The sequence below is a fragment of the Marmota marmota genome, unplaced genomic scaffold (genome assembly GCF_001458135.2).
Source record: "Marmota marmota marmota unplaced genomic scaffold, marMar, whole genome shotgun sequence".
Classification (NCBI taxonomy): Eukaryota; Metazoa; Chordata; class Mammalia; order Rodentia; family Sciuridae; genus Marmota; species Marmota marmota.
In genome coordinates, this window is record NW_025999925.1 from 3615591 (window position 1) to 3634455 (window position 18865).

At 32.8% G+C, this 18865-nt stretch overlaps 1 protein-coding gene across 4 annotated transcripts in view; it reads right to left on the reverse strand.

The window, feature by feature from the left end:
* Tnpo1 (transportin 1) overlaps positions 1-18865 on the reverse strand; it is an 86702-nt gene that overhangs the window by 13564 nt on the left and 54273 nt on the right. For all 4 annotated transcript variants that reach the window (XM_015497808.2, XM_015497809.2, XM_048800148.1 and 1 more), the window contains exons 8-20: positions 18252-18374; positions 16312-16430; positions 14946-15006; positions 14040-14208; positions 10870-11022; positions 9925-10150; positions 6570-6741; positions 5385-5471; positions 4128-4235; positions 3883-4041; positions 3715-3802; positions 1570-1668; positions 1237-1332 (exon numbers count right to left, since the gene is read on the reverse strand). In XM_015497808.2, the coding sequence (XP_015353294.1) occupies positions 1237-1332; positions 1570-1668; positions 3715-3802; positions 3883-4041; positions 4128-4235; positions 5385-5471; positions 6570-6741; positions 9925-10150; positions 10870-11022; positions 14040-14208; positions 14946-15006; positions 16312-16430; positions 18252-18374 (1660 nt within the window). The remainder of the gene's footprint in view (positions 1-1236; positions 1333-1569; positions 1669-3714; positions 3803-3882; positions 4042-4127; positions 4236-5384; positions 5472-6569; positions 6742-9924; positions 10151-10869; positions 11023-14039; positions 14209-14945; positions 15007-16311; positions 16431-18251; positions 18375-18865) is intronic.

Genomic DNA, 18865 nt, shown 5'->3' on the forward strand with positions numbered 1-18865 from the left:
CAATTACCGTATCATTTACTTGACATAATCATATATAATGTAGATCTTCTATATAAAGCCAATTTGCTAAAGGAACTAAATAACAAATTCATCAGCTGATATCCCACAAGAAACTTTAATATACATTACACTCAACATTTATTTGCAGTTATGCATTCACATTTAAAATAAATAGGAAGTTTTGTTTAGGTTCAACAATAATTTTATAATGGCAAGTGTTTCAAATCTGAATGTCATGTATAGGTACTGCATTCTAAGGAGATAAAAGTCTGACAAGGTTTCATAACCATCCTAATAGACTTTCATACTTTTCAACAAGAAAATCTAATTAACTTTGTGAAGTAAACAGTACCCATACAGCCAAACAGCCAGATAACCATTTCATATTTAAAAGATTTCCTTCCATACCAATAAACAATGTCAATTTTAATTATGTAAAGACAAAAATCAACTTTATAATTTAAAAATACCAAATTAAAGTGTCTCTGAAAACAAACTTTCTTATTTGGAAAACCTTTCTAATTTGGAAAACCTTATTTTACTCTTTGTTCAGTATTTGGTAAGAACCTCATTGACTATGAATAAATTACTAGAATTATCTTAGGATATAAAGAAAGGGATGTGCCTGAATGAATACGGAACTTAAATCTTTCATTATTAGCAACAATCAGGGATGGTGGAAAGAATAGGACTCAATCACCCTAAGTGTGTTCTATAGTATGGAAGGTACTCTTTAATATAAACATGCTCTCTGTCAGTGCAAAAGAGAAACAAGCCTCCTAAATAAAACTCCTATAAGGAACTGCATGAGTTCCCAACTGAAGGAAATTTTATGATGAAATACAAAATACAAACGCCACAGTTAACCAGCTAGTCACTGTAATCTATTTTTGGCCAGATTTTCATAGATTAAAAAAATCAGCACTTTGCATCTCTCAGTTACACTCTGGATTAATTAAAAAAGCAAAATTCATACAGTTCAATAGTTGGCTGGAATCCATTTTAGGGAGTATTAAAACATGGAAATAGGGGAGGAAAAAGTATTTTTCAAATGTTTCTGAAAACTGGTTATGGAATGTAGTTAAAAGAATACATTTTGTTAGTGAGAATTCAAAATAAATATAAAAAGCTGAGTTTTTAAAGCTAGCTTATTGCTTTGGTTTCTCTACGCATCTTAATATAATATTAAAAGACAACTAATTTTCTCTTCACCATAACAGTTCAGTTATATGGTACCTGTATTCTCTAACAACGTCTTTGGTGTGTTGGGTCTGTTAATGATTTCTACAAGCTGGTGCAACACCATAGGAATATAAGGCTGCATCTCTATACCTAGATCATCCCACAGAGAGAGAAAAAAGAAGAAAAAAAAAAAAAAAGAAAAAATGAATGTTAAAACATTAGTGTACAACATTATGCTTCCCTTATAAATGTGACATAGCTTTATATGTATATATATGTATGCACACAAATATTTTTAATTAAATTTTAAAAAAAGCAAAAAACCAATTATGAAAACATCAACAAGTCTAAAAATTTATACTTTTCTGGGAGTGGAAAACCTCTTACCCATTTGAATGGAGATTTCTCCAATTGCCCATGTGGCATTGTTGCAGACTGAAATGAACTCTGGATTTAGATTGGTTCCCAATATTGGCATGAAATCGGCTTGGAAAAGAAAAGAAAAAAATAAAACTAAGTAATAAACTTCTAAATAGTAGTCTATTAAATTTCAAAGGGAACCTACTCAGTAGAAACATAAATCTAGGCAAAAAATGTTTCACCATAAAATAAACATTATAATAGCAATTATGAAATTGATGAAAAACACTTCTTAATGGCTGGTAAAATTTATCTTAGGGAACAGAAGGAGGTAATTATCTGGCTACTGAATTTTTATTTTGAATTAACCCAGGAAACTGAGTTTTGGCCCATTTTAGTTATCTTTAGAAATCGAGTAATCTTTTTGTGAGACTAAGAAAATTCAAATTAAAAGTGAGGAAAACATAGCCAGGCACAATGGCACATGCCTGTGATCTCAGCGGCTTGGGAGGCTGAGGCAGGAGGATGCTAGTTCAGAGCCAGCCTCAGCAATTTAGGGAGGCCCTGTCTCTAAATAAAATACAAAAACAGCTGGTGGATGTGGCTCAGTGGTTAAATGCCCCTGGGTTCAATCCTGGGGGCGGGGAGNAAAAAAAAAAAAAAAAAAAAAAAAAGTGTGTGTATGGGGGTTAGATCCTAAGGGCTTTGCTATTCATGAATGATTAGATCTATTCATTTAATCATGAATAGATTAATGATGTTATTGTTGGTATGGATTTCTGATAAAAGGACAAGAATCCCAGAATCTCATTAAATCTGAATCTAGATCTAAGTGCCAATGTATTAGTGAATAAAAAGGCTCTCATTACATATGAGCCTCCAGAACCATAAAATAGGATTTCTCTCAATGGGCCAGATCATTCTTTGTTATAGGGGAAAGGATGTGTTACAGGATATTTAATTCATCTATTATAGGATATTTAGAAATACCTTCTGCCTATATGCAATGAATACCAGTAAAACACCTCCCTAATGTTAAAAAAAATGCCTCAACATAGTGGAAAATATTCCTTCGAGACCAAAATTGCCCCACTAGAACCACTAATCTAGACAATACTCATTATGATTGACAACATTACAAAAAAAGAAAATAAATTAAATGAAATCTAGATATCAAATGCCTCTTCAAGAAAGTACACAATACCACTTACCCTGGAATCTCAATGAACCTGTCTCTAGATCTGAGTGCCAATGTATTAGTAAATACAAAACTTAGAAGTATCTTCAATGGCACCAGAGAGATGCAATTAGTAAAATACAGAGTATGACAAACTATTTAGGACAAAACAAACAAAACAACAACAACAAAAATCCTTGGTTTAACAGCAGAAACAAATGAAAAGAATTTTCAGTATTTCTGTCTATGGATAGTGGCATAGAGGAGACAAAATTGTACATATACCGACACCAGTTATACTGACACAGTAACAAAGCTTATTATACTTTACTGTTTTAAAAAATTTTAATAAAAAGTTTAAAAATTATCTTTAATTAAAAAATAATAGGTAATAAATATTTGTAGGACTAGCTCCCCACAATATAAGCATTCATTATATTTTTATAGTGGTTGGGTTTAAAACTTTAGTATGGCTCTTAACATATCCTAACGTTATTACTCAAAGTCTAGAAATTATTATTATTCAAAAGCACAACTGTAGCAGGTGAAAAGCCATGTAGGTGTTTTAAAAGTGATATTTATTTAAAATTTCCTAGATATCTGAAAAGTTATGCTGGTGCATTAAAGAAGAAAACCTGATACTATTTCTGGGTACCACTACCAAAAAAGAGGCTACTTATGAAGATGCCTGACTACACTCAGTATGAAGGCTTCATTGGTGGGCATATCTGTTAATTCTAAATTGGTACTACTCACAATTTCTTCCAGTCACAGTACTGCCTAAAGGGCTGCTGAATAGACAGCGAGCTCAAGGAAACTGGAGTTCCCACATCCTACCTGCTTCGATGAAAGCACCTTTACATTGGCCAGTAGTAAAACTATATACTTATAAACGTTGAGATTCCACAAAAATTTTTAATAAAATTTAGTAAAAAGCAAATCTAATGTAAAAATAATTAAAAAAAAACCACATCCAAGGCTGAAAATATTCATACCTATACAAGGTTTAACATGCTGAAAGCAAGCTTTGGTCAGGTCACCTAATAGGGCAAAGGAACTCTGTCGAACTTCTGGCATTTTATCCTGTAAGAGAGAAGAAGAAATTAATCCCAAGGTGACAGGATGATCCAGGTTTCGATTCATTTTAATCTTACAAATCTTACCTGCATGCATTGATACATTAGTGTTAGGATGTTACTTCTGGCTACTAGCTGTTCAATGTTGCCTCCAAGACCTTCAGCCAGCCCACTGAGTAAATCAAGAGCCACTATCATAAAATCTTTATCTGGAGCCTCATATTGATCTGGTTGAGCATTGTTCAGCTACAATTAAACACATTTTATTTTTAATCAATTACTGAAAAAGTTTGTATACTTTATGTCTAACTTTAGATATGAAAAGAAAATACCATGGCTTGTGCAAGAGTCTTTTGTACTAGATTCACACAACGCTGATACACAGGTTCACAGTATGGAAGGAAGCCAGACTGCAGGGCCGTGGCGACTGAAGATAGGCACTAGAAAGAATAAAGTACACATGCTAAAATATTCTGGGTAAACTTAAGATTGTGATAAATGCTTAAAACAACTCAAAAGGATCCTAGTTGTTTATGAGTCTGCTCTACTACTAGTCTAGAGCAACCAGTTTATCTTTTCGAACCCCTTCTTTGGATGTCACTATTGTTGTCAGCTTGCCAGCCTGTCAGGAGAGGTTAATTTAGAAGAGAATGTAAAGAAGTTTCTATAATGAGTTTGTCCTTCAAGGACAGACTATATGTTCAAAATTTCCCTCAAATATAAGTGATAATTTATGCCCCTATTCCAAAGATGTGGCTAGACTTTACTGGACACATGGAGTCCTTGTTTAAAAATAAATATACATAAACATATATTTAAACCCTCTATCCATGGATTCAATTTGTGGTAAAAAATATTAAGAGAAATAAAAAAGAAGGTGCATTTGTATTAAACATGCACAAATTGGGGGAAGGGTGTTGTTATTCCCTAAACAATAGTATGCAATAACTACGATTCTTTTTGTTCTGTTAGAATAGAAATTAGCTGTTGTTCTTAGTTGCAGAAGATTTTCAATTCCTGTCTAGGGATAATCCATGGCAGAAATTGGTGACCCTTAATATTATACGGGGAATAAAAATGAAAATGACTCAAACTGGCTCTAATAAAGTCAATTCAAGTAGGTCTGTCATGTTTCATACTGAACACCATATCTTTAAAGAAAAAAGTAATAAACATACATGGAAAAAATTTCAAATTAAAAAAATACAAAGTGAAGACTCTCCACATCAGCAAAAGTCCTAATGCTACTTCACATGTAATGTGAACAGATAACACAAAACAACAGAAAACATATTATAAATACATTTATTATCCATAGAGTAGTTAGAGTACTGTACAATAAAACCCTTTGTCTACTTTTAAAAAATATAATGTCCATTACACTTTTTCTATTTAACAGTAATTCTTCATACGAATGTATTGTAACTTAAGTAACAAGAAGTTGTGTATTTATTCAATATTTAAAACAGAAATGGTGCTGAATATATCAACTTATTAACACTATTATCATAAAACCCATTTTGGATTAAAACATGTATTTTTGATGACATACCATGTTAAATTAGCTAAATATTATAAGCCCAGCATACCTCAAGTAAAGGAAAGAGATCTTTATCTTCATCCTTTAACATGTTCCATTTCTGGATCAGTGGAGGCATTAGCATCTGAATATATTCCTATTTACAATGATGAAAAACATGTAAAGCTCCACTATCATATGTAAATAAGTCCATTGAGTCTATGAAAATTAAAATCCATTTAGAGCAATTGTGTAAAATCATTACAGAAGGCATTTTAAGACCCATTCTTTACACTAAATAGTTACTTTAAAATCTTTTGCCTACCTTTTCATTTAGATGACCATGTCATCTTATATTCTTTTTGAAACAAAATGTACATCAATAAATACATCACTACATCAAAATATAGTTTGTTAAATTACAAACAAAAGAACATTTAAGTTCTACTCTTCTGTAACAGAATGTTACATGTAAAACAGAATGTTACATAAAAAATAGCTTTGCTTTTATATAGCACATTATAAATGAACAGATAAACTTACATGAGGAAAAAGATTCACAATTAGCAAAGAGAACGTATTTAAACTGAAGAATAACCAATAAAAAAGCCAATAATCATAATAATCATATAAATAAGTGGTACAGATTCTGAAGACACCCAGAAAACACAACCTATCCTCCAATCAAACTAATACCAAAGCAATCCTATAAACCAACCATCTTAAACATCTTAAGACTTTTGATTTAGCAATCACATGTATCAAAACATTTTTCAACTCTTCACCAGGGAAATTAAGCTACACTAAAATTCTATCATCATATAAATCCTAGTCAAACAAATCTACTGTCCTCTTCTACACTATTACTACAGACAAGATCCTTTTGTACCACATAGCATTTTTAACCTATTGCCTCAATTTCTAATTGTTTCATATAGTACACCCAATATACTTGCACATTCTGAAGAAAAAACTAGATGTGGTAATTAAAAGTTAGTGTTTATAAAGTGGTAGATACAAAAATACTTGGAATTAAAGAAAAGTAGGAATCTAGAATATAATTTTTTTTCTTTTCCTCTAGTCACGCATTGGTGCATTCCTAAGAGATGCTATTGTAATTTCCACCTATTTGAAAGGATACACTTGCTGCCTTTCTAAGATCTATATTCTTAAAGAAGCAAAAATTAACTTCATATTTCCAGTCTTTTTATTCCCAAATTCAAGCTAACTTATTGAAAATAGCTTAGATACTTACTGGCTTGTTTAAATGATGTCCTACTGAATCTGCTAATGTTCCTATGGCGTCATAAAGAATAAGCAGGTTCTTATGTTGGTATTTACTAAATGCGAAGACCAGGGTATCAAGTATATAAGCAAGGTAAGGAACAAGTTCTGTACAAGCCTCCTCTTCTAGGGTAGCAAAGGCACTAAAATTTTTTAAAAAGAATAAATATTTATTGTTGTGTAAAAGAAATAACTTACAATAGATAGGAAACAATCTTATTTACAGAGTACCTATTTACATTTTATATTCCTTGCCTCATCACACACACCAGTTGCTTATTTTTACTATTTCTTTTCCATTGTTTAAAATCACTTTTTCGTTTCAAAGAGGCTGTTTCCATGGTATCTGCTTAGCTACAGTGGTAAAAACTGTAAATGTTGTTCATCTGTGTATTTACTAATTCAACAAGTTTATTTAGTGCTGAACTATTTATATAATCACTGAGTAATGGGAATATGGTCATGAGAAAACAAGCCTCTCAGGGAGCTTGGATTGCTCTGGATTAGTGAAACTGGAATTAAAACAGTTAAATTCTACTTTACAACTCACCCTTTATATGCATAAGCACATCAAGGATTATTATAGAAACACAGGAAAAACTTGAGTCTCGGTGCAATTACTTCAACTTGATATCTTATAGTAAAAATGAAAACCTTAGTCATGAAAGTCCTACTCATTAGCATTCAGAACTATTTATCCATTACCTTTGTAGCATCTGCCATAAATTACAAATACACAGTCATTAGGCATTTCCTACTACCCTGTAAGTTTCAATTGGCAGAAACTATAAGCCTAGCATCCAATATGTGTAACAACTAGTAGCTAAAGACCAACAACAAAAAAAATCAAAATGTACTGAATAAATCACAGGAAACCAATCTATATCCTTCTCCAATTTTTAAAAAAAGATTTAGTGCTATCAATCACCATAGCCCCCTTGTTCAACTTTTCCCCATCTCATTAAGAATTAGAACTCTTCTAGGTATTACTGCTTCAGACCTAGTAAGGTTCAACTCAAATTTACTTTCCTCTTTGCAACAGTTTTTTTTTTTTGTTAAAAAAGTCAATGGGAGCTGGGGTTACTCAGTGATAGGGCGCTGACCTAGCATGTGTGAGGCACTGGGTTCGATTCTCGGCACCACGTACAAATAAATAAATAAAGGCCCATCAACAACTTAAAAAAAAAAAAAAAAGGCAAAAAGAGTAAAGCTATTATGAATAAGAAGGGGGAAAAAGTCAATGGTAAGCCAGGTAGGGTGTGCATGCCTATAACACAGCAACTTGTGATGCAGAGGCAGGAGGATTAAAAATTCAAACACAGCCTGGGCAACTTAACAAGACCCTGCCTCAAAATAAAAAATAAGGACTGAAAACATAACTCAGTGGTAAGTGCCTGGGTTTAATTTCCAGTTAAAAAAAAGAATCAATAGTAGAAGCAATTCTACTTGAAAAAGATTGATAAGTGGCAGCCTTTTTAGAACACAAAGGTTTGTTCTAGGAACCAAATACCTGTGTTAATGAAAGCAGGAGGTCTGATTTATAAAAGAGAGATTCAAATCTGACAGATAGCTAGGGGCACAGATCCACTAAGCATCAAAAGTCACAGATAAGGCTGTTTCCCTGTAGTATGCTATTTTTAAGTCCTTTTGGGTATACAGACTGAGGAGTGGGATAGCTGGATCAAATGGTGGTTCTATTCCAAGTTTTCTAAGGAATCTCCATACTGCTTTCCATATTGGTTGCACCATTTTGCAGTCCCACCAGCAATACGTATGAGTGTGCCTTTTCCCTCACATCCTCGCCAACACTTATTGTTGTTTGTATTCTTAATTGCTGCCAGTCTGACTGGAGTGAGATGAAATCTTATAGTAGTTTTGATTTGCTTTTCTCTAATTGCTAGATGAACATTTTTTCAAATATTTGTTGATTCACTGTATATCATCTTCTGAGAAGTGTCTGTTCAGTTCCTTGGCCCATTTATTGATTGGGTTATTTGTTGTTGTTTTTTTTTTGGTGTGAAGATTTTTGAGTTCTTTACATATTCTAGATATTAGTGCTCACGCAGCCACATCAATGTTTATAGCAGTGCAATTCACAATATTTAAATCGTGGAAACAACCTAGATACCCTTCAGTAGATGAATGGCTGAAGAAAATGTGGTATATATACACAATGGAATATTATTCAGCATTAAAAGACAATAAAATCATGGCCTTTGCAGGTAAATGGATGGAGCTGAATAATATAATGCTAAGTGAAATTAGCCAATCATAAAATACGAAATGCCAAATGATTTCTCCGATTTAAGGATACTGATTCATAATATGCTGGGTGGGGGGAATGGAGGATTAAATGAACTCTAGATAGGGCAAAGGGGAGGGGGGGGCAAAGCGGGGAAGGGAAAGGAAGAGGTATATCAGTATAGGAAAGACAGTGGAATGTGATGGTCATCATTACTCTAAGTACATATATGAAGACACAAAGGATGTGACTCTACTTTGTGTACAACCAGAGGAATGAAAAATTATGCTCTATTATGTGTAATATGAGTTGTAATGCATTCTGTTGTCATACATAACAAATTAAAATTAAAAAAAAAAGTCACAGATGATAAGTGACAAACCATAAATTTGTAGGACTTTCTGTGGAGTTACGGTAATTGACCTGTAGACTAAGAATACGAATCTACTCAAACTTTGCTATTCCTTTAAGAGTAGAAGTCCTGCCAGCAACACTTCAGTTGTCTGAGAGAATAAGGATGTGAGATAACTCTGTTAGCATAGCCACTGAATGGAAAAAAGAACAAATTGAGGAAGAAAAGCAAAGACTGAATGAAATTCAGATAGAATCACATTTCGATGCATAAAAACATCAGATAACAGTTGTAAATAGAAATTTATCAGCCTAACAAAATGTGCAATTCCCAACAATACATATCAGTCCTATAAAAAATTCACTAAGAAAAAGCAGGGAGGAGCCAAGTTTTGTGGTACACACCTATAATCCCAGTGACTCTGGAGGCTAAGGCAGTAGAATCTTGAGTTCAGAGCCAGCCTCAGAAACTTAAGTGAGACCCTGTCTCTAAATAAAATATAAAAAAGGTTGGGGATATGGCTTAGTGGTTAAGCACCTGTGTGTGTTCAATCCCCAGTATCAAAAAAAAAAAAAAAAAAAAGGAAAACAACTTCCTTCTATTGCTTGAGGTTTTCTGTTATGAAATATTACATTAATGGTTTAATGTCAACATTCCATCACAAGTTTGAAAATTTGTCTCTCACTGAATTACCAATTCCATAATAAAGACTATGTTATAAATTTGTCCCACCTGCAGGCAGCTTCTTGTACTCTCTTGTTGCTATCCAGGATACGCTTTAGCAATTCTGTCATTAATGGCTTCAGGTACGTGTCTGGTGGCTGGCTAACTACCCAGTGTGCATAGCGGCTAAGTGTCCAGCATGTTATGGAGCGCACAAGAGCCTTTTTATCAGAGAGGCACTGAATAAGGTGAGGAATAAGCTCAGGCAGGTATGGAATCATGCCCTGCATGCAACCTAGAAAAAAAACAAAATAACAAAAAACTTTCAAAAGGTGCCAAATGTGGTTTAAAATTTTTTAGTTGAATACAAAAGTGACACATGTACCCATGAAAAATATTCAGTGTATTCTCACTGCTGTATATATTATAATAATCTATACCAACATTATTTTAAAATAATGGAAAACAGAGTTAAATGCTCCCCTGAAGTTCTTTTTAGTAGGATTAGGACTTCATTTTACCTCTGCTAAAAAATTACAGCTTGCAGAAATGCCTATGTTTTATTTCTTGTAGATGAATGTTTACAACCAAAACAAGATCAACAATAACTCTATAGGATGATACTCCTGTTTTTCTCAGGTTTCCCAAACTTCTTAGAAAACAAAGCTATTTTTCTAGCAAAAATGCTTCAGACATCAGAGCCCTTTTTGTTCCCTCTACAATAACAAAAATATCTGCAAAGTGACCTGTCTAGGATAAGAAGTAAATCCAAGACTGTTTAATCATTTAAAAATGGTTCAAAATAGAAACTTATCCCAAGATGGCTTTTGGATTCAATGATTTCTTTTAGTTTAATATGGACCACAGTTTTGTCTATGCCATACTGGCTTTACCAGAGAATAATCCAGTATGTAAATCCAGAGTGAACCCTCTTTGCTTACAGAGTAACAATTCCTTAAAGTAGCCCAGCCTTATACCACGTATGGAGGACTTTATAATCGAAAATGGACTTACCTTCAGCAATTGCTCCTAAAACCAAGATGCCTGATTCTTTAACAACCCATTCATGATGAAAAAGCAATTCTTTCAAAAGGGGCAAAATATGTGGCAATAGCTCATCACGATATACATTTGCAAGAACATCTAAGGCAGCAGCAGAACATTTTCCTAAGAAAATATTTAATTAAAAATAATTATATTAATCTCTATTATCACTTAGTTACATACTTAAACATAAATACTATATGTATAATGTTTTAGTCATACCTTTAGAGTTAAGAATTCAATTAAATAGAAGGTAGTCACATGAAAAGAATCTATTAAAGAGAATATGCTTTTATGACAAAGAATTAACAAAATAATTATGCAGACATTTAATTCTGTACATGGAGGTCAGACTAGAATTCTACTGACTACATAGAAAAATTAAAATGAATACTGTTCCACTCAATTCAATACTTCCAAAATAGGATACCTACTGTTAAAATCCTGAGGAAAAATAATATACCCATTTATTAATTCCATTTAACATTTCTAGTGGTAGACCATTTAGAATCAAGTATATAATCATTTGGCTGGAAGTTAGGCCCATAAATTGGAACAAAAGTCACCACCAAATGAAGCATAAAATGTTAGAAAATATTCTTTACAAAGGATTAACTATAAAATAACTTGAATTTTATTAACCTAACAACTTAGATAAAAACCAATGAAAATATAAAGCACAATAATTTTTCCAATGTGAAATAAGAATAATAGCAAATAACTAATTACAAAATATTAGAAATGATACAATTCTTAAAAAAAAAATCCTGATTCTAATGCCATCACATCAGACAAAGTTATGGGTGGAAGGGGAAATATAAGGAAATGCTTGGTTGCCATTCTATATGGAAGCACTGAAGTCTGAGAATTATTTGCTTTCCATACAATTGTAATAGATTATCCCTTAAAAAACAAAACAAAACAAAAAAATTATTTTCTGGCATCTTTTCTAGAGTAGGAAAGAAAGAAATGGAATCACAGAGGATGCATCTTGAAATTCACAGTTATGGTGAGAATTGTTTCTCACGAGTCCTGAGCGATTGTGACCGTCTTGGGTTACTATGGGGTTTTCTTTCCCCCACATTTCGTTGGAGTTTGCCTTAAATGATGAAAACATGTGTGTCACCTAATACTTGTAGCATGGCTAAATAAATATACACTCAAAAAAGCAAAAAAACGCTGTTATGTCAGTCAAGTAACACCTTAACCATCAAAAAGAATCTTAGTTACACTATATGCATGCTGGATCCGTAGAACTGAACAGTACACTAACATGCAACAGAAGACTGATATAAAATGAGATATAGGCTTCATAGAAAGGCAGAGCAGCAAATTGCATATAATCTAATTTTGTTTTTGAAAATTTGACTTCAACTTTAATATGTTTTACCATATGTGGGAAAAAAAAAAAGCAGTTTCTGGAAGGATATAAAGATGAGTAAAATGATGTGAAGAGGAAGTGTCTCTCCTCCCCTGCTTCACACACAGTACTACTTTAGTAGATATAAGCATATTCTCTTGATCTTTTCTGCCCCTTCAACTTGAAAGCAGGGATATGCAAGCAGTTAATTTGTGACAGTAGTGAAGACTTTGGATTGTCTTGTTAAGTGGTGAGACTTGGGTTCTAATACTGGATGTGCTATCAGTAGTACCTACGTTAATCTTGCAATAGTTTGTCTTTCTGCAGTTTCCTTATCTACCTATAACTGGAAAGTTCTTGGCCTAGTGTCTGTACATTAGGCACTCTAAATAAAATGTTACAGGAAACTAGGTAACAGGGCAAGAATTACCATCATCTAATCAAATCACATACTCTGAGCAGATGATACAAACCCCTAACCACTTTCTAAAAATTTTTTGAAATTTCAACACTAACAAAAGGGGGTGGTTCTTTCCTGGGGGTGATTTTATCTCCCAGGTGACTTCTGGCAATGTTTGGAGGCATTGTTGGTTGTCACAACGGTGTGTACACTGCTGGCATCTTTGGACAGAAGTTAGGGATGCTGCTAAACATTCTATAATGTACAGAATAGCCTCCACAAGAATTAATTATGTGGCCCCAAATGCCAATAGTGCTGAGGTTGAGAAACGCTGAAATAGAGCAGTAGTTTAAAAAAAATCAGCAAGTAACCAAAAATAAAACAAAGGTGTACTGGCCCCAGCCCAATTAGTGTGGGTCAGAATGCCAGTTGCACAGGCTATGTGAACTTGAAGGTAAGGTTGAAAATCAACAGATTCCCAAGTTTTGAATATTTCAAAGGAATATGATAGCATGCAAATTATCACGCATTAAAAAAAAAAAAACTAATGAAAAGCTATGGCAACATTCCTATTTTATCATTTCAAAATATTTAGTCTTTTGAGAAACAGTTTTAGTAAGAAGTCTGATAATTAAATACAAGAGCAGAGACTAAGTAAAATGCAGACCAAAAGCACAATGATACCCCTTCACATTTACTAGAATAGCTACAGTAAAAAAACAGATGTAATAATAAGATGTAATAATAAGAGAAACGGAAACCCTCAGACATTGGTGATGAGAAAATAAAATGGTGCTGCCTCTTTTGGAAAACGTCCTGATGGTTCCTTAAAAGGTTAAATAAACAGAAACCACATGATCCATCATCAAGCTCACTCCTGGGCATATATTTAAGAGAAATGAAAATGTATGTTCGCATAAAAACTTGTACACGAACGTTCATGGAATCAATATTCACAACAGCCAAAAGGGAAATACAAATGTCTATCAGAAGAAGAATAGAAAAATAATGTGGTATAAAGGAATCAAGTATTGATATATGCTATCACATAGATAAACCTTGAAACCATTATGCTAAGTGGAAGAAAATGAAAGTAGAAAGGACCATTCCATTTACATGAAACGTCCCAAGAGACAGATTTCATAGAGAAAGAACAAATTTTGGTAATTGCCTAGGGTTAGGGGAAAATGGCGAATGACCAATAATGAGGATGAGGTCTCTTCCTTGGATGATGTAAAGTGTCTTAAAACTGATGATGGTGATGGCTGATAGTTGTGTGAATATACTAAAATCCACTAAATTATGACTTCAATGGGGGAATTAAAGCTCATTAAAATTGTTATCCAAGTGGGCAACTGTATTTTTCCTTCTCCAACTTACTTAGATTCCAGTCAGAAATTGTATCATCATCATCAATTTCATCATCATCATCATCTTCTTCTTCAATTCCATCTTCATCATGCTGCTGAGCCACGGTCCTTGATCGATGAAAACGTGGTCTTATATCCTGCTCACTATCAGGAATTGTTTCATCTTCTTCCACATCACCCTTTTTCAAAGTGAAATTTTTCATGATATTCATTAAGCTAGTAATATGTACACAAGTAAAAAAAAAAAAAATCAGAATATCCAGGGATGGGGTCATGTGAAGGACTGTTTTCTGTGGTACAGGGGACCGAACCCCAGAGTCTCACACATGTTCAGCAAGTACTTTACTACTGAGTCACATCTGTACTCCCCAAATTTTTGAGACTGGGTCTCACTAAGTTGTTTAGGTTAGCCTTGAACTTGTAAACCTTGAATAGCTAATCATAAGGTGTGTGTCACAGTGCCTAGAATGCACAGGATTTTGAAGCATACCTCCTTGTCAACAACTACTTCCCTATCCAGAAAATAGTTCCTTGTGAAAGGGAGCAAAGGCCAACATACAATACCTATTAGGCCATCAAGCCCTTTAACTGCACTATATATTGCCTTCCATGAGGTGGTATAATCTAACAGAATCAAATTCAGAGCAGCATATGTAAGAATAATTTAAATATAAACTCTAAGTAGTCTAAATCAAAGATAAACTAATGATAATCTTACTGTAACTAATATCAATTAAGCTAGAATTTATAACCATTTAAATTCATTGTTCTGTCTTTGGACTTTTGTAGCCTATTATATGCAACGGGCAGCCTATTTACATAGGGCCTATTCTAAATTAACGTTTTATTGGTCAAATTAAAAATCTACCAGGTCAATATAAAAGTCATCTTCCCTATTCATCAGAAGTTTCCTTACCTTAAGCAGGATAATATCTAGATCTGAGTACTTCATGCCATTCACTAATACAGGAATCAATCTATAAGAAATTAATTCATGAAACAAAACAATTTAATAGAATGAACAAGAAGTGTTAACCTTATGTACACTAATAAAAGCAATGAGACAATCACTGGTAATATTATCTTTGAGCATCCAGGTAGTATAATCACCCGAAAACTCCACAAACACTAAACCAGGTATAAATTGCCTAGAGAATAATCTGTAATATTTATAAGGAACTTTAAAATGCTCATACATATTGGTTAAAAATCACTCCCAGGAATTCCAATGTAAAGAAATAATCACTTATGACAAAGAAAGATTATTCTTCCAGGATTATTTATGACTGGGAAAAAAAAAGCTAATAAATACTCAATGAGAAAAATGTGCACATAGTATGCACAGATATAACAGGGCACACTATGATATAAACAGTACAGTCATTTAAGTGTTAAAAACTAATGTTGTAGAGGAAATTGCACAACACACAAAAACTGAAGAGCAAACCTTAAAACTGATCATATTCTAAAGCACTAATTATATGTGAGAAGCAATTTTAAGCACATTATACATTATCACATCTAATTCTTCCCCAAATGCTCTAAATATATGGTATTTGGTATAAGATGATTGCACAGAAAAATAACATTAAAAACCAACATATCAAAAATATAGTGATGACTTCTGCAATTTAATTTTCTTCCATGAGCCTGTAATACTGTGTTTTCAAAAAAGTAAACATTACTTTTAAAAGTCACTATTTTGGGTTAAAAATAGATAACAATAAAATTTTGCAGCATCTCAACTGGTGGAAATCATCTTTAGGAAAAAATTCCACCTTGGGATCCATGGTCAAAGTAGAAATATTATTTAAGAGAGAACTATGCCAGCAACAGTGTCGTATGCCTGTAATATCAGCGCCTGGCAGGCTGAGGAAGAAGGACCGCAAGTTCAAAGCCAGCCTCAGCAAAAGTGAGGTGCTAAGCAACTCAATGAGACCCTGTCTTTAAATCAAATACAAAATAGGGCTGGGGATATGACTCAGTGTTTAGTGCCAGAGATCAATCCCCAGGTCAAAAAGAGAGAGAGAACTATGTCATAAATGGTCCAAGATTAATTATGAATTAAAATATTCTAATTTATTAATCATGGAATTTAAAAAAGGTAATCAATTCTTGAAACTCTTTATACTTTCAACAACAGTAAAATTAAGCCTGACTTCTTTAGAACCTCAATCCCTGATGGCAGAAAAATGAATTTTATAAAAATATAAACATGGAAGAATCACTGTTAAGAAATTAAATTTAAGAACAAAGCATGATTTACAAGTAGGAACACTTACTTAGGAAGATGCCTTACGAGTACATCTTTGCATATTGGCTGCTCAGCCAAAGTTAACCAAAATTCACAGGCTTCTAAAGCCACATTTTCATCTTGGTCTTGAGTCCTCTGTAGCATGTACTGTAGAAAGAATCCTTAATATTAATCAGTTTAAATAATGCAATTAATAATTAATGTAAACTCAGGCTTGTACCATACCAAACTAAATTCAAACATATCAAACGAAATTCATTCGTGATTTCCCAATGCACCTGGAGATGGAATTGGGGAGTCAACTGATGAATTCCTACTGCATACATGCTCCTCTTCTGGACTCAAATGCCTCACTTGACAAAACAAGGCAACACAACAGTTGTCACATTATGCCATATCATGTTCTACTCCTATGCTGAGTATTGCTAAATAAAGAACTGTAACATTATAAATTTGGCTCCCCAGCTGTTACCTAAGCAAGTGATAAAATTTCTTAACTTTCTGATTAATGCCAAACTCTCACTAATCTTTTAACCAGCCCCACCTGGCTCTTCACAGGAGAGTTTCATCAGAGAAAACATCATTTATCCTAATTATGCTGAAACATATCCTCATTTCTAGAACTAATTTTCCTAATGTTTGAGAACGGAAGTTGCTGCACACCATGGATGATAAGCCTTCTTCTAATGTTTCTTAAGGATCCTCCCTCTCCACATAATAAGGAACTTTTAAAGTGAAAGGGAGGCTCTACATAACATACTCCTTGATGTATTTGCAAGGCTATATAATATTCATGTAAAAATACAAAATACATTCAGCAATCTGGAAATAGATAGTATAAGTTTGACTCTAGCAGTACTGAGTACTGCCTAAACAATAATTTATTTTCTATCTTGTTATTGAAAAATCCCTTCCTTTCATGATGGTTAAACTGTGATTGATATACTTAAAATTTCCTAACAATTTTCTTTCATTACATGGAGACTGAGAGAGCCTTTAAAAATCTAAATGATCTGATTAACTATATATAGATACTTACTTTTCAGATATAAATTTACTATATATATATTTTACTTATCAGGTAATAGTATAGCTGGAACCTCTATCCAAATTGGTATTTAGAAATGGTTTTATGATTTAAAATCATTGCACTGCAGTCATATCATATCAAAATAATTAATTCTCATATTTTTTATTGGTAAACTTTTTTTAATTACAAAAGAAAGCAATAATATTTTTGGGCATGTATATTTGTAACATGTCAGAACTCTGTAGAAGTGGAATTATTGAATGAAAATATATGCACATAAGATAGATGCCAAATGATAATGTAAAAGACTGCAGCAATTTATACTCCACAAGATATCCATATCTTCCATCAACAGCTATGGTATTTATTATTTATTTTTACCTTGTATTAACTTACGTGTGAAAAATATTTCATTGCTATTTTAATTTTTCTGATTACCAGTGATATTTTTCTTGAAGGATAAAACTTCCTTCCCAAGAAAAAAAAAAAAAAAAAAAAAAAAAATCTAAATGATCTGTAGAAACTAAAATGGTCAATATCATTTTCATGACTTACAGTAGATCAGATAAATTTTACCAGTAAGGTATAGGAAGGAACTTTTTAAATTTTCAACTTCAACAACCCAATAATATGGTACTTATCTCCCAAAGTTTTATTGCTTATTTAGTCTGACCCTCATTTTATAAACTCAATGTAAATATTTCCTGGTTATTACAATTAAAAGCTCTCTAATTCTTTAAATAACTTCCTCCCATAGTATCTTAAATCTTATGAAATAAGAATCACCATAAAGATAACTAATTTTAAGATAATCATAATTCATTTTATAATCCCCCATGTGTCATATAAATTAGAAAACCAGTTTCACATTATGTATCTTGTGTCCAATATTTTTCTTGAGGGAACAATGAAGAAAGTCTTTAAACTATCTGTGTTACCTCAACTATATTATGCATATGAGGAAGCAGGCGATCCATTCGAACTTCAAGCAACATGACAAGAGCCCGGCACACGTTTTTTCGTACCTCTGGTTCCTCATCACCAGCCAAAGCAAAGAGATTCTATTGCATGAGAAACACAATATTTTTTTCTAGTTAAAAAATTCCAACATATTAGAAATGTTTATGTATAATAAAAAGAAATCCGTAAGCTAGTGATCTTTAAAGAAAACTTAAGATATAATACCAAAAAAAAGATTTAATTAAATGGCTTTCAGTATTAGAAAAGACAATTAAATGTATAACAACTGCCAAAGATTTTGATAACAGATGAAAAGCCATTCTCTTACAGTATAATCAGTTGTGTTTTGAGTTAATTTTTGTTTATAAGAACAAAACAGTTTCATTAGAAGACAGGGCACCCCGAAACAGAGGTTAGTTAACAACCTAACCCTACATTGCTGCTGCTCACAAAGTCAACTACTGGAAAAGAATTATAATAGCAATTACAGCAATCAATCTTAAAGCTATTCCTCACAAGTTCCTCTACAAGCTAAAAAAGAATGTATGAATGGAAAATAGATTATTTCATTTAATCTTTTTTTTTTTTGCAA